This window comes from Amblyomma americanum, chromosome 2 (assembly GCF_052857255.1).
Source record: "Amblyomma americanum isolate KBUSLIRL-KWMA chromosome 2, ASM5285725v1, whole genome shotgun sequence".
NCBI classification, from domain to species: domain Eukaryota; kingdom Metazoa; phylum Arthropoda; class Arachnida; order Ixodida; family Ixodidae; genus Amblyomma; species Amblyomma americanum.
In genome coordinates, this window is record NC_135498.1 from 125,013,475 (window position 1) to 125,035,165 (window position 21,691).

General features: G+C 47.0%; 1 protein-coding gene across 5 annotated transcripts; it reads right to left on the reverse strand.

Moving 5' to 3' along the window:
- Positions 1 to 2,261: 2,261 nt before the first annotated feature.
- Positions 2,262 to 21,255, reverse strand: LOC144121794 (uncharacterized). Of its 5 annotated transcripts, XR_013312696.1 has the most exons (6): positions 19,953 to 21,255; positions 5,184 to 5,961; positions 4,803 to 4,954; positions 3,313 to 3,681; positions 3,142 to 3,238; positions 2,262 to 2,789 (listed from the first exon to the last, which is right to left on the reverse strand). XR_013312696.1 is itself a non-coding variant. In XM_077655192.1 (4 exons), the coding sequence occupies exons 1-3, from the start codon at positions 5,216 to 5,218 to the stop codon at positions 3,362 to 3,364; spliced, it is 507 nt and encodes a 168-aa protein (XP_077511318.1). In that variant the 5' UTR covers positions 5,219 to 6,979; the 3' UTR covers positions 2,262 to 2,789; positions 3,313 to 3,361. The 5 variants fall into 5 exon arrangements, 1 of the variants encoding a protein (XP_077511318.1); XR_013312695.1 differs by lacking the exon at positions 19,953 to 21,255 and having other exon boundaries at positions 5,184 to 6,975; XR_013312698.1 differs by lacking the exons at positions 4,803 to 4,954; positions 5,184 to 5,961 and having other exon boundaries at positions 19,953 to 20,099.
- Between the last annotated feature and the right edge of the window lie 436 nt (positions 21,256 to 21,691).

The window sequence follows — 21,691 nt, forward strand, 5'->3', positions numbered from 1 at the left end:
GGCATGCTGCGAAGCACGCCGCACTGCGCGAGCAGGTTAGTATATTCACACCTTTGCCGGCATGTTTTACCCTTTCAGTATGAATCTTTTTCTGACTTGGTGCACATCCACAGTTCTCCAAAAGTGCCTCCGCAACCCTTTTCGCAATGGGAAGCAGAAGTGCACTTTCGCAACACGTGCTTAGCCCCAATATCATTGAAAAGTTAGCTAGAATGGACCATTTGCGAAAAAGCGAGCGCCGCCTGTCGTGCAAACAGAGAAGCTCCGCCGGTACCTTTGGTTGGAAAGGGGCTCTCGAGCAAGCATGCGCAAGGCAGCGTTCAGCAGCTCACGTGCGCTTGTTTTGTTGTTTTAGAGTTGTTTTTTGGCCGGAAACGTCTGTCAGCTAACGAAAGAGTACGATGGAAGAGGAGAACATCCCGTTTCCGTTTTTAGAAACAGGGTGTAGCGAATTATTTTCGCGTTGTAGCCTGAAAAACGACCATGTGTGGCAATACCTGCACTCTGCTACCTCAACGGAGCGCCGAATGACCAAGTGAAAACGTGCGTGAATGTGCGCCTATGCGCGGGCGAGTGTGACAGTATAATGGGATGCACTTTCCTAATGCGCACAGACGTTTACGTATGCGCTTCCTTGATAGGGCCGGAGTTTCTGCCAACTTAACACAACACCTTTTGCCTCAGGGCACACTTAGCTGATTATAAAAGGACCCGTTGTACTATCTCAATCCCGGCTCGTGCTGATACGGCACAGCGTTGCTTTGCGTGCTAACGGGCCGCGGGAGCGTTAGAATGCGCGGATATACGCGAGGCTGCGCTCGGCCGTGCTCCCGCTGTTCAGGAAGCACATTGTAGCATTAATGGTGAATGTTCATACTAGTATGTATCATTCGGTTTTCCTGCGTCGGTGGCAAAACTCTTCTAGAACGACCGAGCAGTGTGTACTCGGCAGTAAGCGCGAAATAAAGCAGCAACACCCGTTTCGAAACGTGCTGGATGTGCGCATTACTGGCCCCATCAACGGGTTCGTCTTTTGGGCCTTGTATGTCGTCGCGGCCTTTATTACGTACAAGTCTCGCTGTTGCAAAACACGTGGTTAGCTTAGATAAATCGCGTTGCAGTTACATGTCAGTTACGTGGAAGTTACAGCTCACATCAGTCGTCGCACTACAACGCAGGAATGCACGGCTGGCTCATGTTTTCCAACCAAAAACCAAACCGCCCAGAGAGGGCGCTGCCTGCGCCTTCACCACGCATGCGCAGAAACTTCTCCGCAAATGGTCAATTGGGCGCGATTGGGCACCGCCTCCGGGTCCCTTTGTGCTTGAGGCACTTTGCTTTGATACGCGTCCGCGTACGGCGGTATATATGCATATACCATGGTTAAAACATTATGCGAGGTGCGATTTTGAAACATTCTTTGATATCTCCCGCCGAATATTGCAAATTCCTTGTTCTCAGTTAGGGTAATCTGAAAGTTTACGTCTGGGATAGTTAGAATAAGCCTTAAGCATATTACCTAACTGAGAGTGCTGTACACACTTATGCTTATATTTTTGCACCTCAGGATCACAACAAACATACCAAAGAAAACCGGGTATGTATGTTTATAAACTGCAGCTGTGATTTGCATGCATGCTTGAGCACCAAAATGTCCTAGCCTGCCGTCTGTTATGCTGAGTCAGCCAAGTTGCAGTGGGTTTGCTACCCCCGAAAAGTAGGCATTACTGTCTGTATGTTTGGCTGGCAGATGTATGCCAAGCTTCTGGTTGGTTTATAGGGGTTTAACGTCCAAAAACGACTCAAGCTATGAGACACCGTAGTGAAGGGCTCCAGAAATTGACCACCTGGGGTTCTTTAACCTGCATTGACATCGGACAGTACACGGGCCTCTAGAATTTCGCCTACATTGAAATTCGACCACAGCGGCCGGGATCGAACCCACGTCTTTCGGGCCAGCAGCCGAGCACCATGACCACTCGGCCACCGCGGTGGCTGCTTCTGATTGTATTTTGAGCAGGGTTGAGGCAAGGTGAGAGGGCATTTCATTGCATTGTGCAGTACTGACACAAGCCAGAGAATCTCCAGGCATGGAGCTTCTCGAAATGTAAGTACACAGTCAATAAGCAGGTGTGTACTGTGTTAAACACTACACACAACAGATTTGGAAATTTTTGCAGCTTAGAATGATAGACATTACATTTGTGCTTCTCAGTATGTTTTCAAGCAGTGTTGGTCAAGGAGAACAAAGAATGTCATGTTTCAATACATTTATTTGATGCAGTGCTGATATAAACAGTCAGAGCCCCGCAGAAACACAACTTCTAGCATTGTAAGTCGACACATCCATGCGTAAGTCTATCATGCTGCAAGTTCAGTGAACTCACATTTAAATTTTATACAATCCAGGTACGACGACAAGTTGTCAACCCAGATGACGACGACAGCAGGTAAGCACCTACCATCCTTTTTACTGACATTTGCGTGATTTATAGCAGAAAGTTCAGAAGTGCACTGTTTGTCACGCAGCCCAGCACCTGCTCAAGATAGGTGTCCAGGGTCTGGTAGCCCTTCACCAGCTCAAAACTGGGGGCCACTGCATCTTAGCCCTGCATCAGCTGAGATGGAGCTACTTGGGCGTTACACAGTGCCAGCAAGATAGACATGCAAGCAAACTTTGCCATGTAGTCATTTCTTGACTTGTTTTTGTGCTTTCTTCTCAAGGCTGTCCAAAGGAACACTTTCAGGAGGACCACCTTCACGGTATGTACTTGCAAGTTTCATGCTTCCTAACATAAAGATAAAAAAATGGTGTGAAACAATGCAGTTTTCATTATTTTGCAGGAGGAAGAAGACAGAGGACAGTTTTGAAGATTGCGTCAAGGCGACCCTTGACAAAAGTAATGAATGACGCCACGGGCCGCTTAGTCACCGTGAAGCTTCGTGCTCTACCACCAAGGCAGCGATCACAAGCGATCACAAAATTTTTTATGAAGCTAAGCAAGAAACTCTACAGTAAAGTAATCTGCCTTGATTTCGAGGGGAAAAAAGCTTACAATTGTTTGAACAGCAGTATGATGCCTGCATTCATTTTAAAGAACATCGTTTAGAGCAGATGCAGCATTATCCTGATTGTTTTACCTTCCGCCCTGCACAGTTGACGATCGTTTCTAGCCATGAAACTTTGCCATCCGTGACAAAATATTGTGCCAGTCTGTCGCGCACATCCATAGGAGACCTGCAATACAACATCGGAGCAGCTTAACATATACTGCATAAAAATGTTGGTTGACGCAGGCTTTCCATATTTACCTTTGCAGAGTGGCATCCTTGTCTACTTATCCCTCTCACTGCTGGAAGGTCATTGCCGTCTGTCCTCCATAAGCCAGGAGTTTCGTTTCCTTGCCAGTCCTCTGTCGGCATAGCCAGGTGGGCTGTAGGCAGATCTTGCCAATGCGCTCTCTGACATCATAAAGGTATGTAGCACAACACATGCCTTGCAAATATTTTCCATTGTTTCCTCTGATGTTCTAAAAGGCCTCCTTAATATTCGCCGTCTCGCAGCCATTATGCCAAACGAATTTTCAATGACCCGGCGAGCCCGGCTTGAATGGTAGTTGAAAGTTGCTCTTTGCTGGTACTCCTCGCATCCAGATGGGCTTAATCTGTGCTTCTGCAGGTCTAGAAGAGACAACATGAGGCATATTATTTGAAAGAATCTTGCCACTCCAAATCATTTTAAATTTCAACTATAGGCTAAAGGAACAATGAAAAATAAAGTGAATAATGGCTGTGTTTGACAAAAGGCTTTCTGTTAGGATGGTGCATTACAAAATGCATTGTGGTCGGGTCTCCAGGTTGCGCACAAGCCCACAAATACTGTTGCACTTTGCCTACCTGTTCCCAAAGACCGGCCGCCGAGAGAAAGAGCCCAAGGCATTGTCTACCAAATTCCATGCGCCGACTGTGACGCAAGCTACATCAGCCAAACCAAAAATTTCAAACAAAGAATTCGGCAACATAAGAACGACGTCCGCAAATTCGCAAGAGAGCGCAACCCAGTAGCCAAACATTCCGAGGACTGTGACCATCGAATCAACTTTGAAGAGGCCCGCATCCTTGGAACCAGAACAAATTACAAGAGGCTCCTTCTGGAATCCTGGGATATCCAAACCACCCCGGACAATATCAACCGCACAAAAGGAAACCTGCCCCCAGTATATGCCCAGGGACTTCGCTCTTCAACACAACGAACACCCCCCCGGTCTCTTGCGCCACACAGCTGTCGTTCTTTTCAGCCCACCCCCTCCCCTCCATACTTAAAAGACGCTAGCTACTGCCCTGTCAGCCCTCATGAAGGAGCCGAGTCAGACAGGTAAATCTGTCAAAATGTTTGGTTTTCAATATGCATTGTGTCACCCAGAATGGCTTGTATCGTATACTTGATTTCAAAATAAAGTGAGCATGGTTACAATAAGTACTACTGCTTTTGAGTAAAAATATGTTGCCGGTTACTATAACAAAAAATAGATTTTAATGTGGACTGCAATGATCACAAGCAGAACCATCTCTTTAAATGTGCATAATGCTGTTTGGTCCTATTTGACTAGGGTACTTGACTGAGATGTTTGCTCTAAAATGGAAAACAAATAACTAATACTTTCTGGGCAACAATAGCAACTTCAATGAGCATCATGCAATTACTGGCTGTAAAATGCATAATGATATTCATAAACAGGCTCACAACGACGGGCATAGGGACGCATGAGGAATGTTTTCAAAGGGAAGGCTTCATCGCTTACAATCACATAAGGGAATGACACCTGCCGACCCGACAGTGGTGGGGGATGGAACACCCCACAAGTCTCTGCTGAGGTTTTTGAGCAAATCTGACCGCAAAAATATACCAGAATCCCCTTCACCATCATAGTGGCAAAGATCGACATATGTGAATCTGAAACAAAGAGGCATAAGAGAAGGAAATCAGTGAGCTAATAATGAGTGCTATAATAGCTCGAACAGAAACGCCACGTTAAACCTCTGCAAAATAAATGATGTCACTATGGGACAATATTTCACGCAAGTATTGATAAAAATAATAAGTGCATGTTATCAGTACGTTATGCAGTTAATAAGCACTTTTAGCACTTTATATATTTTACACAATTGACCTTATTCCGTACCTTGCAGTCTCAGAAGAATCTTGACGAGTGCCCATTGCCACATGTGAATTATAACTATATGTTCTGACAATCTTAGACGTATGAAGACCAAAAAGATGCGAACTGGAAAACCACCGACTTGAGGCTGCAGTCAAGAAATGTTTCTTTGACCACTAAAACTGCAAAAAACCAAAAGGAACACGCATTTTTATTTCGACAGTGAGGGCACCTATCTAAAGCATTTACATTTACAGTAATTTGATGACTAACCAAACTGGCACTGGTGTAGCACTGAGAAAAAAAACAAGCAAAACAGAGTAAGAGTTTTTAAAAGCCAATATCATTTTCTGGCAGCCTGTTCATGCATGCTATGTTTAATGCAAGGAATAATGAAGCTGCAATAAATTCAACTGTGACCAATTTTGTCCTTTTATACTTTCCATTTTTCCCATGCCCTTCCAAACAAACACATTGGCAAACACTTCCCCAACTTCCAATGAGGATCTTGGTCTGGGCTAGTTGGTTCACTGTTTTTGGGCAGACAGAACGGGTGCTGCGCCCATCCTGTCTTCTGTCTTGCTCTCGTTTTTGCTCCATGGAGCTGTCGCAAAAACTTTCTTTACAGATGATGCTCATGGTCTGTTGCTGCATTTCTTTAAGTTGAAACCAGGTGCAGATAATAACAACCTGTAATGTGCATCACAGCAGGCCAAAAGAACAACACTGAAAGTCTTTGCCGTTAAGGGTCCCAATGCAATTTGGAAAATTCCAATACTGTTTGTTCCTTGTGGAATGCAATCTGGAAGAGACACAAATTTCAAAGCCATTAGTTGGCTTAGGAAACAATTTCATGGAAGTGGGAACAGTGTATATAATGAACAACGAAAATTATGCAGACATAAAAATCCTCATCTCTGCTTCCTCTTTGTTCAACTGAAATCAGCTTCTTTCAGAAGCAAGGGGTGGTACAGCAAAATTCTTTTGGCTGTCGCAGACCACTGGTACAAACTTTTGTACACGAACACTGGGTCTCCTGGCCAAAACCATGATGCAGCAGTTTTAGAGGTGTGGCGGCTTCCAAAGATTCTGAACAGCGATTTGTTCAAGAGGGAAGTGAGAGAAATTGAAGGTAAGCAGATTGGGCCTCTCTTCCTAGCCGACCAAACTTTCCCACTACAGAAGAATGTAATGAAGCCCTTTCCACATTCCGGCATAATCGGTTCTGATGCACAGGAATTGAATTTTCGCCTTTCTAGTGCCAGACGTGTGGTGGAAAATGCCTTTGGGCGCCTCAAGGCATGCTTCAGAATTCCACTGAAGGGCCTGGAACGTGACATTGTTAGTGTACCCTATGTCATTCGATCATGCTATGTCCTTCACAACATATGTGAAGAATTTACCGACAGCTTTGACTCTAACTGGCTGGATGTGGTGCATGTAGAAGACAGGCGACGGCCACAGCCCGTCTGCACAAGTAGTCAAGTGGAACCTTCAGGGGTGGCTGTAAGAAATGTCCTGGCGAAGCACCTTGCTTCAAAGTGAAATGCCTTGCATTTACTGCTGTGTTGGTGCAAGAGTTTATTTCAGTGTATTTTGTGACATACAGGTTAAAAATATTTATCCAACTGTTCATATGCCGGATGTTTCAGGAAAGGTGATCACTAATTTTTCAAAATAAGGTTTTTGAGGTAACGAGAAGCAATTTTCAGCATACTAATACGAGTGTTGGCGGACGTCAAAAAACGGGCGAATCATCTTAACTAGCTAAGTGCGTAACCAAGTTATAATAGATCGCTTTTTAACTATTACCAATAGGCACTTTATTGTAATTAGAGATTTGTAGCTGGCCCTCCTTACTAATAGCCATATCGGTTTTTAGAATTTCAAAAACGCCATTATGTTCTCTTGCCACTGCGGCACAACAAAATTTGGCTATTTCAACTAGTTACGACTACTGGAGGGGTTGCTTTGCCTACACACTGTTCGAAAGTGCATGTATTATAACACGATGTAGCCAAAATCTCTTGTGCCACAGCCCCGAGGGTAATGGCATTTTCGAATTTCTAAAAACTGATATGGCCATTCTTAATGGTCTGCTACAAATCTGTAATTGCAATCAGGTGTCTTTTGGTAATAGTTTAAAAGTTAAACAGCTAAGTGATTAACTAAATTCTAATAGTTAAGATGATTCGCCTGTTTTTTGATGTCCACCAACGCTGGCATTATGCCAAAAATGCTTCCGTTTACCTCAAAAATCCTATTTCTAAACATGAGTGATCACTTTCCCTGAAACACCAGGTATGTGCTTTTAAGCCGCTTTTGGTTCATGTGTGTTCATTCCACATTTTCGTATGTGGCACCTTTGCAACCGTTCCGCAGTCTGAACTGGAACTGACGTCTCCATTCCATGCAGGAAAAACAACTGCGCTTAACAGACGTAGACAGAGGCAGAACATATACAGTCGTCTGTTAAGCATGCAGTAGTTTTTCAAAGAACATGAACAAACTGCCTCATCAAAAAGTTCAGAAGACTTAAATTGCAGCAAAACTTAATCACTCAGCAGTATAAACATGCAGCCACAAACTGCAGTGTGTGCCTGCATAGTCCACCCCTCAATTCATGGCTTCTTTTCTATATGCAGTGAGGAAATTTAGGTTCCTTATGATTTTGGTGTGCCAGAAACAGGAATTTCAGAACAGTTGAAACAGGTTTCTGCATAAGCATTGTCACACCATATCGATACTGGCAGTGCCTCGCTTATTACACGCAGGACAGAATCAATTATTCTTTATTTTCCTTTGAGCACAAATATTCCTTCATAACCTGAAGCATCCCCTTCTGCACCTCATTTCTCTCTTTTTGGAGCCCGATTAGCTGCTTTCGCAGCTTGCTGCTTTCCTTCGCAGCCTTGGCTGCACGTTCTTCAGCCTGCTCATGCATGGACATGATGAGCTCACGAAGCAGCGAGCTGGAAGGCCGCTTTCTGCAAAGATTTGATTTGCCTCTGGCACTTCTCTCCCCACTCGTCTCCTGCTCTCTGCCTGCTGGCTCACTGCCTGCCCTACTGTCGGTGCCCTCTTCCAGGGTGCAGGGAATTGTAGTGGGTACGAGGTTCGAGTTTTCTTGTTCATATTCAAAGTAGACAAGCCACTGAAATAATCATATGATGGTTAGCAGGCAAGTAAAGTCTCGATCATAGACTCTTAAAACATAACAGGAGAAGATACAGAGCAATCGCAGGGGGATAAGAGAGCTTCCTACTCATTAGTAAAAAAAAACTGTCTTACGGTATGTGAAGAAATTCGTGTGCTGGAACACCATGTCAATTTTGCACTGAACACAACACGAATGCCACATGTCAAGGTACAATTACTTTTAAGAGAAAAATGGAGGAAAGGTGGCATTCGTGCTATTGAACACATTAAGCGAATGAAGCTGTACAGCTCGGGTAGCACCTGCATTAGCATGTCTACATACCGTAGGTTAGCTTCAGCTAGTGAAAAGGTACATTGTGGAGCACCTACTATAGGTCAAGCTATGCACGCATCAAAAAGGAAATGCGTGTGTGCTGCTGGCGCAAGTTATTTGTGCCAATGGAGATGTCTGTCCTTTGCATGCTATCGATGAAACACTAAAATACTGATGGCTTGGTTTGGTTTATGTGGGTTTAACGTCCTAAAGCGACTCAGGCTACGAGAGAGACCGTAGTGTACGGCTCCGGAATTTCGACCACCTGAGGTTCTTTTACGTGCACTGCCATTGCACAGTACACAAACCAGCAGCATTTCGCCTCCATCGAAATGCGACTGCCGCTGCCGGGATCGAAGCTGTGCCTTTCGAGTCCGCAGCTGAACACCATTATCACTGAGCCATCGTGGTGGCTAAAAAATATGCATGCTAGAAAGGAAATGTACGCGGTCAGTGCAACCAAGCTTAGTTCAGGATGACACCGCACCACATACAGGAAAGGACACGCAACTAGTACTAATCTGTGTGTTCTGCTCACGACCGGCAGCCGGTCGTGATTCTGCTGAACGCTGTGAGATTGGCACTCACTCGGATGAGCTAGGCATCACTACGATAGCTGCTGCCACTCGTCATGCACACACTGGTCTTTACACGTGGAACCAAATAAAAGATTTTGTGCTTAGCAGTATTGCTAATAATAATAATAATAATTGGTTTTGGGGGAAAGGAAATGGCACAGTATCTGTCTCATATATCCTTGGACGCCTGAACAGCGCAGTAAGGAAAGGGATAAAGGAGGGCGTGAAAGAAGAAAGGAAGAAAGCGGTGACGTAGTGAAGGGCTCCGGAATAATTTCCACCACCTGGGGATCTTTAACGTGCACTGACATCGCACAGCACACGGGCGCCTTAGCGTTTTTCCTCCATAAGAACGCAGCCGCCGCGGTCGGGTTCGAACCCGGGAACTCCGGATCAGTAGCCGAGCGCACTAACCACTAACTTAATTAATCACATTTCTCATCGATTGTTTCTCATCCACGGTACCAACGTACCGGTATTGCTTGTTCAAGTTTTCAAGTTTCTGCCGCACCTACTCTGCCGTGTGCGGTCCCTCGCCAGACGGCAGGCGCACATTCAACAACTCCGCCATCGCGTTATATATGCGCGCAGTGCGCTAAGGTTGTTCTCCCAGATTCGTATCAATGCCTCTGTAGTCACAGTAGGCCAGTTGACACGCTTCTGGGAGGACGTTTCGCTAGCCATGGCACTAGGCTCGACCGACATGGTGGTAGCCATCTTGTGAGTTAGCAAGGCTTGACAGAGGTGGCCGACCTCAGTTCACGATAACAATGTGCATGACTATGGTTAGTATTAACTGAGATAAACTGAACCACGGTTAAGTCGGCCGTGTAACTAGGGTATTATAAGCGGTACGTACCGCACTACAGCAAAAACATTCAAAAATGCTTTATCACTGAACGAAAAGCAAACCACTTAGTCCACTGGATGCTTAGATTAGCTTCAGCCATAGAGTTCCTTAGTGTGCCCTAGAGGGAAAGCTGGCGGCTTTTCTCTTCATCCACAATGGATGCCCGAGGCATGCTGGACTGACATCTAGTGGCTTGTTGACTGTGCTATGGATTGCATTTTTTTGGTTGTTCGGTTTCGCTTTCACTACTGTAGTTTTCAATGATGTTTTGTGAGCAAGATGGGTTTTGCTCAGCAGGAACCTGTGCTACCTGTGTGTTGAAATGTGAAAGAAGGGAACAAGATTTCTTTGTGCGAAATGACAATGCAACAGTCTGCTTATGTGACCACTGTGCACATTTCTTGTAGGAGTCTCGGAAACAAATCAAAAGCACAAAATTAAGCACTTCAACAAGCGCAACTTATGATAACCGTACTCGCCGAGGATTGTGTTTAATTGGTTCATTTCAAAGACTGGCGATGGCTGCACATTGCATGCAGGAACGACTTCCACTTTTTTTTTCATGTTTTTCTTGGCAAAATCTGTAAGCGCAGTGCCAGGACATGCCGAGAGCCGGCACTTAGTATGTGTAAACTAGTTTATCATAGAAAAGCGGGGGCTCCGGCAAGTTTCTCACGGCGCGAACATATATTGTATGCACGGACATAAGGCGCATCCCGCAATAGGAGACTACATCAACGAAACATTTATATTTTTCACAATATGAAACAGAAGCTTCTAAACCACAATATTTTAAGCGCTAACACTTTTTCTGAAAGAACATTGGATGTGAAAAATGCGTCTCTTAAACAGGACATACTGATTGCAAAACAACACTTCCTTCATTCAGTAATTGTTCTTGCAACATATAATTTGCGAAAATTTGTATTTTTGCAGTCGCAGTCATGGATTAGGGCCAAGCAGCTCGAGTGCGCCTTGCTGTCTTCCCGGCATTCCCACAGTGTATGAAGTACTCTTTCGTGGCTCCTTCAAAAACTCGCATAGACGATGGTGCCAGCTTTCCCTTTAGGTAATATTTAGAAACTCTATGGCTTCAGCAGACCACACACAGTGCGACCGTGGAGATTACTGCAAGCGCTGTCGTGGAACTCCACATGTGCTTGTTGTCAGCGCAGCCGGAAAAAAAAGCAAAATTTCGGCCTGTCGCTGCCTCCTCACGGCACTGTGAATGACCTCATTTTCCACCGAACTGAAGCACTTTAAAAAATCCTTGAAAGCAAAATTGGAAAACGTTGCCTAAGTAGCAGAGCATCAGCGTTCGTGGTAACAATTAATGCACTCGCATTCCCGCTGGATCGACCTTCGGCTGCCGCATAATTGGTTGTTGCGTTTGTTTTACGGAGTAAGCAGCAGCGCTTCTCAGAAGCTTCGGTGGTACGTAGAGGACACTTGCTGTTCCGTACGGTCGCCAAGCGAATTTCAAAACCGCGTTATAAACAGTATTGCACTTTGCATGGTCATATTAAGCGGTATAGCTGCACACTGAACCCTACCATGAGGGGCAGACTGGTGGCCGGCAAAAACTGCATTGTATCCGGCACTGCTCTAAGTGGTCATGTTAAAAGTGGTATGACATAACTTCAATGTCATGTAATCTGAAATGTGATATCATATCCACATTTTGGCCATTGAAATAATAGCTAAAATACATGTCAGAAGAAACTGATCTACATTGCCACAGGTATAGCAAAAGGCCCCCATAATTAGGTTCCACAAAATTTTACTTTTTAGGTTTTTGGTGTATTGTTATATATATGCATGTGCAATAAAGCAATGGCTTTCACTTGTTTTGTATTTTCCCATTTAGCCTTCAACACCTGGAAGGAGAAATTAGAAAGTGACACCCGCAGCTGCTTCGTGTCCAAAAGAGGTGCAAGGGTGTGTCAACCTTCAGGGAAAAAAGTGACCTACCTGCAATGCCATCGCTCTGGCCATTTTTTTTCAAAGGTAATGTATAGCACTATATCACTTTGTTACGGTTCAACAAAGCAACTGTTGTCATCAAAAGAAAATTAACCATAACCACAGTGTCTGGGCCATTATTAGCCAGTACTTGCGAGACACCCGCTAGGTGGAGTAGATTTCAATTATGGAGCAATTATTGACCTGAGCGAAGCTACACAGCTATGCCAAGAAAACCTACACAGCTTTCCCAGAAGCTTCATGGCGGTACAAATTTTTCATTGGCAAAATATCGAAAAACTTAAAAGACAAAATAGTATTTGTCTAACAAAGTAACAAACCCGAAGCTAAAGTAAATTTCAACAAATGAGTAAACACCAATCTGCATCTACCTGAGTGCAGTGTATGGCTACCAAGGAAAGCCATTTACACTTGGAATTGATGAATTTAGCCTTGCACTTCCATCTGCCAGCCATCCTGGTACAGCAACTCCCCTTGACCACCACTGGTCAAGGTACCAAGCCAGACATGCGAACAAATTTTTCCAGCCAAGAAGCTTCAGAGAAAATTGTATGGCTTTACTTTGTAGCCATAAGGACACAAATAAGTAATCACACCACAGCTGGAACATTACTGCAAGCTACGCTGATGGCCGCAGTAATAGATAATTTGAATTGTTCTAGCTATCATTCAACACACAGTTCAGATGAAGCATCTAAAAAACTTATTTTACACTTTCATCTTTCCCACATACTTATATAACAAAATTTAAGCACATATTTTTCACGTTAAAAAGCATGAGCTGATAGTACAGTAGAACCCCGCTGTTACGTTCCTCACTACTGCGTTTTCCCGGCTGTTACATCGTTTTCGTCCGGTCCCGGCATAGCTCCCATAGGATCCAATGTATTGGGTACCCCGCTGTTACATTGTAGCTGTGAAAACGTTCCCGCATGATACGTCGCAACCTGGCACCCCGAACCCGGCCGGGCAACGCGCGCCAACAGCCATTTTGACTAGTCTTGGTCAGGCTTGGCTACGGAATTGGCTACAAGACCATGGCCTCCAGGATCACCCCCTTGCACGCATGTGGGTAATCTCGGAGGCCATAAAAAGCCGCACGCGAGTTGGAGAGAGTGCCACTAGCCACTGCCTCGTCAGCCGAAGCGAGTAAAACCCGCGGGCCCGCAGCAATTCAGTCTTTCTTGTTTGTGCGGTTCAACCCATCCGAGTCGTCCGTGTCCCGTCAACAGCTACGCTGCCTACGCCTCGTCAGGCCTCGCTAATCCAGTCTTTCTTGTTTGTGCGGTTCAACCCATCCGAGTCGTCCGTGTCCTCCCATTAACACCTACGCTGCCTACGCCTTGTCGGGCCTCGCAAACACCGCGAGCGATTTGTCGTCCTTTGATGGCGTCGCGCAAGCGCAAGGCGCTTTCCCTCGAGGAAAAGCTGGATGTTCTCAACGCAGTCAACAGGCAGCCAGCGTGGACTGCAGTGAGCGCGTCAACTGAACAGCACTGCTTCGCACGGTGTGGCTTTCGCATGGACGGCGGAGAGGAAACTGCCATGGAAGCTGAAGAAATGGAAGCAGCCTCTCATGATCAAGAGCTGAGTGAAGCTTCGAATGCGCTGGGTGCCACGGGAGTCACGTATGACGACTACGTCGCCGTGGATGCTGCTGTCGTGACGTCCGAGTGTCAGAGTATCGCCGAGATCGTTGCAGACTCGGTCACGAGTGAAGCCTATCTGTGATGACGACGAGGAACACGAGCCGCATGATTCCGCGGAGTTGGCGGGCCCGAGCTTTGGAGAAGCCATCGCGGCTCTGGACCTCCTCCGCAGGTACGTCGCACCTCAAAGCGATGCTGAGAGCAATGCGGCTTTCCAGGCCATCGAGAAACGCGTGGTGTTTTCCAGCGAGCGGAAAAAACGGCAATCGACCATTCTCGATTTTTTTAAGACCTAAGCTTACTTGATGTCGAAATAAATTGTTTCAAGGCAAAGCTGCACTGTTTTCATTAATTTTCGGACCTTTCCTCACTGTTGCGTTTTCCCGGCTGTTACGTTTTTTTTTCGCGGTCCGGTGAAAAATGTATGAACGGGGTTCCACTGTACTTAAACCACACACAAATAGCTAGTAAGGAACCACTGTCGTCCATGCTACAAAACTTGGAATTACCACTACCAGAGTTAGAATCATCATAATATGCACAAGTCTTCTGTGCAACACAGTCCCTGTCGCCATAATATAAAGCTATAACTTGAAAGCTCACGTTCCTTCAGCAAGAAAACTTCACCAAAAGAAACTGATATTAGCAGACTTTCCATTCATGATATCCACTAGGAGCTTGGAAAAAAATTTACTCCCTTTAGGCAGCAAACTACGCCTCCAGTTTGTCAAAAGCAAGTTGGCATGAATAGGTGAGTGCCATTTGTTAGAAAAAAAAGAAGGAACAGCAATACTGGCAGACAATGAACAAGACAAAGAAAAGGCACAACTCTGTTGGACTATTTCCAAAGGTACCAATCCACACTTTTTATACTGTGACAAAAACTAACAAACAAAAGAAGGCACAGTTATGCATGTGCCAGGTTATCAAACAGAACAACCCAATAACAATGTGCGTTGCCATCCTTTTTTCCCCTCTCATTATTGTCATCCACACAATAAGTGACAAGGGCAGACAATTGAGGGGGGCATATTTAATTCTCTGGGCGTGTGACATTTTGTGTGGATGGTGACGACGATAGGAAAAGAAAAACAATTAGTCCCAATTTGCTTGGTTAAACAACTGCGACATAGGAACGCTTGACAATTATTTAGATAATTTAAGCGGCAGGTGGCGCCACGCATTTTCTGCCTTTCCACTTGGCAGCAGCTGGCGTGCCCGGATTCAGCCTATCCACGTGACTGCAGCTGCCGTGAAACCAGTAGTTCTCATTCACCAAGACACCACCAGACTTCAGAACACAGTGGCTTTTTTGCTAGCGGCCTACGTAGTGCTCCCACATGAAACGGACAGGGAACTTCCTCTCTCCATTTTGTCACCTGTCAACCATGGCAGGTGGAGAGAGAGAGAGAGAAAACTTTTATTTCTTTCCAAGAGGTTCGCGGGGATGAAGACTTCCTGGTCGTCTTGCTTGGGTGCTGGCGACTTGAGTCTTCAAGCAAGAGTGGGCCCTCAGTCCAGGGCTCCACTGAGTTGTGCCGCTTCAGTTGCGTGCTTTACCAAGGCCCTCTGGACCTCAAGCTCGCTGCTGAAGAGACAGCTCTCCCATTGCTTGCATTCCCAGGTGATGTGATAGAGTGTGGGCGTACTGCCGCACCAGGGGCAGTCTGGTCTGAATTGCGTTGGTGATATCTTGTTGTATGTGTGTAGGTTAGGGAAGGTGTTCGTCTGTAGCCTACGCCATCCTACAGCCTCTTCCCTATTTAGTGCTTTGTGTGGTGATGGATATCTCTTTCTGATTCCCCTATATAGTTGTAGGGTCTCTGTGTAGCCCCCCTCGCATATGAGTAGCCGTGACTCCGAGACGATCGATAAGCCTGCTCGGTAAGTGAGCCCTCGAGCTAGACTGTCCGCCCTTTCGTTTCCTGCTACGCCTGCGTGGGCTGGCACCCAGATTATATGTTGTATGGGTATTCTTTCAGCTGAGGCTGCCGCCTCGCTGATTATTCTGAGGGCAGTGCCGCTGATATTGCCCTTCGTATAGTTTCTGCATGTTTCTTTCGAGTCCGTTAGGATATTTAGGGAGCGACCTTTTCTGTAGCCTTCGGCTATCGCTAGCGCGACGGCAATTTCTTCGGCCTCTGCTATCCCTGACACCCCTACTGAAGCGCAGGTGATAGTTTCCCCTGTACCGTTGACCACCGCTACCGCGGCTGTGCGTTTCTCTGCTCTTGCGTACATAGAAGCGTCTGTGTATAGTGTGCTTTCGGATTGGCCTAGCCTTCTGTTTATCTGTTCGGCCCTGGCTCTCCGCCTTTCTTCGTGTAGGTTGGGATCCATATTTTTAGGTAAGGGTCCCACGTTGAAAGTTCTTCTGAGGTCGTCTGGAACTTCTGTGTATCTGTCAGCCAGACCACTTGCGTTCCGACCTAGCCTTTTTAGGAGCGCCCTTCCTGTGGGGGAGCCCCTGAGCCTCGTCAATTGCGCACCCATTTGAGCCTCTACTAGCTCGTCAAAGGTGTTGCTGACTCCGAGCTGGAGTAATTTTTCATTTGACGTGTTCCTGGGTAGGTGCAGAGCGATCTTGTAGGCCTTCCTTAGTATACAGTCGGCTTGCTCTCTTTCCGCTTTTGTTGTTGCGTGGTAGGGCAGCGAGTATGTGACCCTGCTGACGATTAGGCTGTTTACGAGTCGTAGGGTGTCGTCTTCCTTCATTCCGTATCTTCTTTGGGATACTCGGCTGATCATTCTTCCTACTTGTTCCGTGGCTTTCCTGAGCAGGGTGATGGTGTGGCTGCATTTGCGGCTACTCTGTAGCCACATGCCCAGAATGCGGATTATGTTTTTCTCCGGGATCGGTTGTCCCTCGAGGACGACGTCCAGTGGGGCTTGGGTAGGGTGTCTCCCTATTCTGATGAGCTCCGATTTTTCACTCGAGCATTTCAGGCCCCTCTCCTTCACGTAGTCTTCTACGCAGGTGGCGGCTTCCTGTAGTCGGTCTTGTTTTTCTCCTAGCGATCCTTGGGTGATCCACACGGTTATGTCGTCGGCGTACATGGCGTGTTTGATACCCGGGATCTCTTTGAGCTTTCTTGCCAGTCTTAGCATTGACATGTTGAAGAGCACCGGCGATATGACTGAGCCTTGGGGTGTTCCTTTGCAGGGTGTGGCGAAGACGTCACTTCGCAGCTCGGCTAGCCCTACGGTCGCTGTTCGGTTGCTTAGGAAGGCCCTGATGTAGTTATGGGCTCTCCTTCCGCAGTTCGTGTCGTTTATGCCTTCCATGATGGCGGCGTGGCTTACGTTGTCAAAGGCTCCTTTGATGTCGAGGGCCATGATAACGTTTTCTCCGCTTCTCGGCATTTTTTCAAGTACTTCCTCCTTTAGCTGGAGGAGTACGTCTTGCGTGGACAGGTGGGCTCGAAACCCGTACATGCTATCAGGGTAGAGTTGGTTTCTCTCCAGGTGTGACTGAATTCTCTTCGTTATTATTCGTTCGTACATCTTGCCTAGGCACGATGTGAGGGATATCGGCCTGAGGTTTTCCACTTGTAGTTTTTTACCGGGCTTCGGAATCATCACCACGACCGCGTGTTTCCATTCGGCGGGTACTGTTCCTTCCTGCCATAGTTTATTGAGGTACGCGGTGAGCTGGTCAATAGCTCCGTCGCTTAAGTTTCTGATCAGTGAATTGCGGATTCTGTCTGCTCCTGCTGCCGTGTTTCTTGTTGCCGACCTGATCGCATCGACCACCTCTTCCCTGGTTATGGGCCTGTCCATGACGGGGTTCTCTTCGCCTTGATATTCCTCTTTGTAACACTCGACCTGGTCGTTGCCGTAGCATTTGACCCGGACCTCCTCCAGTAGTTGTTTATCTGTACCGGTGTATTGGTGCACCAGCCTTCGTATTGCTTTGCCGCTCTCCGACTTGTTTTTGCTTGGGTCCATGAGGGACTTGAGGATCTGCCACGTTCTGGCCGTGCTCAGGGTGCCGTTCAGCGCGTTGCTAAACTGCTGCCATCCTTGTCTGGCCAGCTGCGTCGCGTACTCCTCCGCCTGCTTGGTGATTTCAGCTATCTTGGTCTTGAGCTTCCTGTTCAGCTTTTGTCTTTTCCACCGTGCGGTGAGTCCGCGTCTCGCCTCCCATAGCTTGAGGAGTCGCTTATCCACCTCCGGGGCGTGTTCGGTTCGGTCCACTTCTTTGGTGTAGAGTTCCTGGATCTCCTTGAGCTGTTGGCTCCACTCCCCCACAGATACAATGTCGCCTCCTTGCATCTGTCTACAGTGGGCCCTGAAGGCGTCCCAGTCGACGAGACGGGTCTTGCCTATTTTTCGTTTTGTGTCTTCGGCTGTGATGCTGGTTTTCAGTATATAGTGGTCGCTTCCTAGGTTTTCGAGTAGGTTTTCCCACTCGACCTGTCTGGCGCCCCTCACAAAAGTCAGGTCGGGGCAAGTGTCTGGGCTGACGCTGTTACCCTGTCTGGTTGGTTGGGTTTCGTCAGTTAGGAGATCGCAATCCGTTTGCTCTGCAGCGTCGCTGATTGTTCTTCCTTTTTTATCGTCTTTGCTGTAACCCCATTTTGGGTGCTTGGCGTTGAAATCGCCTGCTATTATTAGGGTGTTGTTGCCCGCTAGTTTTCTAGCCTCTGAAAAAAGCCTGCTAAAGTCCCCATCCTTCTGCTTAGGCGGGCTGTATAGGTTGATAATAAAGGTGCTCTTGGATTGTGCTTTCTTTTTAGGTATAATCTCTGTGATCGTGTGGTCGATCCGAGTGTCCGTTATTTCGTCGTGTGCTGTGGCTACCAATTTCTTGCTTACGAGGGTCGCCGTACGGCGAGCTTCCTGACACGTATAGCCCCTCAGCGAAGGTGTGCAGTTGGTTTCCTGTAATATAATTACGTCTGGCGGGGTTCCTTTGGCATAAATGTACTGCTGCAGGAGGCCTTGTTTTTGCCTGTACCCCCTGCAGTTCCATTGCCATATCTCTAATTGTTGAAGGCGTTCTGCCATGATGGTGTACTAGGGTTGGAGTTGAGGGTTTCTGCGCCGAACCTGCGTTCGTTATATAGGCGTTCTCTAGCGTCGTTAGTCGTTCTCTGCGCGTTCTGATTCTTAATGTGTGTTCTAACGTTTTGCTCTAGAAGGGCAAATTTCTGCTGCATAAATTGCATCTGCTCTTGCGTCTGTTTCTGCATGTTCATTATGAGAGCCTCGAGCTGCCCATCTTGTGGCTGTGTTGCTTCCACCATTTGGGGTGGTGGGGTCTGAGTTTTGGGCTGTGTCTGCCCTGTCCTGATTTCGCGGAGTTCTTTAAGGACCTCGCTCAGCTGCTTTCTGAGTTGGCCTAGTTCCTGTCTGAGGGCTTTGTTCTCTTCCATTAACTGTTTCTCGCGAGTGGATTGTGTGTTTGTGTTTGAGTGCGGAGCAAAGAGCGTTTTGGGAGGGCCGTCTCCCCAGCTCACCTTGACACCGCCGGTCTTCTTTTTCTTCTGTTGCTCTTGTCCTTGCTTCTGCTCCTGTTGCTGTTGTCCCAGGGGCGGGAAGGACTCGTCCCGCTCGGATCCTCGACTCCGGCTCCGGTTGCGGCTGCGTCCGCGGCTGCCGCTGCGCCCGGATTCCTGGCTCTCGTCTCGGAACCACCGCGGCCTTCTTCTGCGGCTGCGGTCCCGGCTCTTGCGTTGCTGCTGCAGGGGGCCCCACCGCAGCTCGCACGCTGATTTGAGTCGTTGTTTGCAGTCCCTCGTGCCCGTGATGTGGTCGCCGTCACACACTAGGCACTTGGGTGTACACTGGTGGTCCGTCGTTGGGTTCTGAAGTCCGCATTGTCTGCAGACCTTGGCGTTCGGGTTTGGGCAGACGTCAGGGTTTGGACAGACAGGACAACTTTTTTTTTGCTAACAAGCATCTAGTGGTAAACCTTTGCATTCTTTTGTTTGTCAACTTTCTCTCACAGTACAAAGGTGTATGTAGGTCAGTGCCTCTGGAAATGAAGCAGTTAGTTCACATCTTGTTCATCGCCTGCCAGTGTGCTCTTTCTAGAATGATTGTAACCAAACGAACTAGCCCAGCAACATACCTTGCTGCCTGATTAGGTGGACTTGTCTGTGGCACACAAGTATAAGCAGCTGGTTAACTCTGCATATGTTTCTCAGACACAGGACCGCAAATGATGAAGTAGCAAGGAAGCGCAAAATGTGGAAAAGTCTGCTTTGCTGGAATGATTGTGACAAGAGGGGAAGGCCAGAGTAACAGTTGCCTTACAAAGCACGCATCGGGGCCATGACTTCTGCTTGTGCCATGACTTCCACTGTTGTCCAACACAGAGACAGCTGCCATTGCTGGTAAGAGCATGATCATGCTTCTTTCTTCAAAGATGAACACTACTATCATTGGGCATCTGGGATAGCACAAATCTGAAAAAAAAGGGGGGGGCATCAGAAAGGTCTGCAAGTGAAAGGGCCTTTTCATGTGTATAATGCAAAATCGCAAATGGCAAAAATATACAAATTCCTGTAGCTCTGTAAAAGTATACAGTGAAACCTCGTTATAGCGTACAAGTAATAAACTGTGAAATAGCTCCCTATAGCTGAAATTCATCATATAAAATTTTGCCAGAAACGTGGAAAATAGTGGCGTAGTTTAGTCATTGAAGGGCACGCAATTTTGGCAAGCCTTACTAGAGAAACGGAGAGACGTTTTCTCAGGTTTTGGCGGGGTTACAAAGGCGCTCACGGCTTTTTCAAAGGCCACAAAAAACTGGGTGCCAGTTAGGTTGGCTTCCCCGCACAGCATGGCAAATGAAGGATTAAGCACTGGCTACAGTGGCTTCCCCGCATCATAACCCTGCTGCATAGAAAGCGGTACGTCAGAGCAAAAGCTCTTGCCATTTTCACCACCTCCGCGACAGGCGACATAAGTGCAGGATTGTTACTGCAAGCTTACAGCCATCTGCGCTGCTGCTTCCATGGCGCTGCCGCCAGATGCCAGAGGCATAAACATGTGCTCACTGCAGGACTGCAACCCTACACACCGCTGCAGGCGAGTGCGAGATAAAAGCGCAAACCTTGGCGCGAACACTTGCCGCATCACCACCAGTTGCTTGTGCAGTGCGACGAAACCCGCTGCCTGCCATCTTAACGGGCATTGTTTGGCGCTGGGGAGTTCGCTATATCCGATTAATGGCGAAGTGCATTTGATTTATTATAAAGTAGAAACCACATGCATCAGTCAAAAATATGAGAGGAAGCGACGGGACGTGCCGGCGCCGCCGTGGGTCGGACACACGAGATGCCTCGTACATCCAGGCCGCTCGTCTACAACTTGACGTGCCTCGCACCTGCGCAGCGCGGCACCATCAAAACGTCTAGTCACTCTGCTGCCTCTCTGTCTCGTGTTGCCTCCGCGTTCTCCTTTCTAATTTGTTTCTGTTTTGTGAAGAACAAAACCAGTCTGCTCAGAATCTCTACGTTGTCAGCACATCTCTTTATCCTGCAGCAAGGACAAGGCCCTCTCAACAGAGCAATATGGGGCGTCAAGGGGGTGCACTCCTGACCTGTTTTGTTCATATACAATTTTTTCTCTGACACTAGTGTGCATGAGTTGAGGGGGAAAGGAGGAGCATCATTATAAATCACCGATAACTTGGGTGTCAATGAAGCTAGATTAAGAATTTTTTGCAGTCCTCTGATGAGTGCTGGAATACTGATCGCTTGTGTGCTTTACCTAATCTGAGTATATACCATTTCTTGGTCCCTTGAAATATTGCTGAGAGCAGCCACCGACGTTTTGCGTGGCTCTCCTGAAACAGAAAGGGCACGTGCAAGCCAATTGTGAACGTAATTCTGAAACTTCAACTTATGTTTCCATACACTGCAGCATCATTCCTCAAGTTGCACTCTTGTTTTTGTTTTTTTTCATTTAGGCACTAAGTCAACCCTCATGTTACTATTGCATGTTTTTTTCCCCATTTTGCAGCCACAAAGCGGACCCTCATGTTAGAA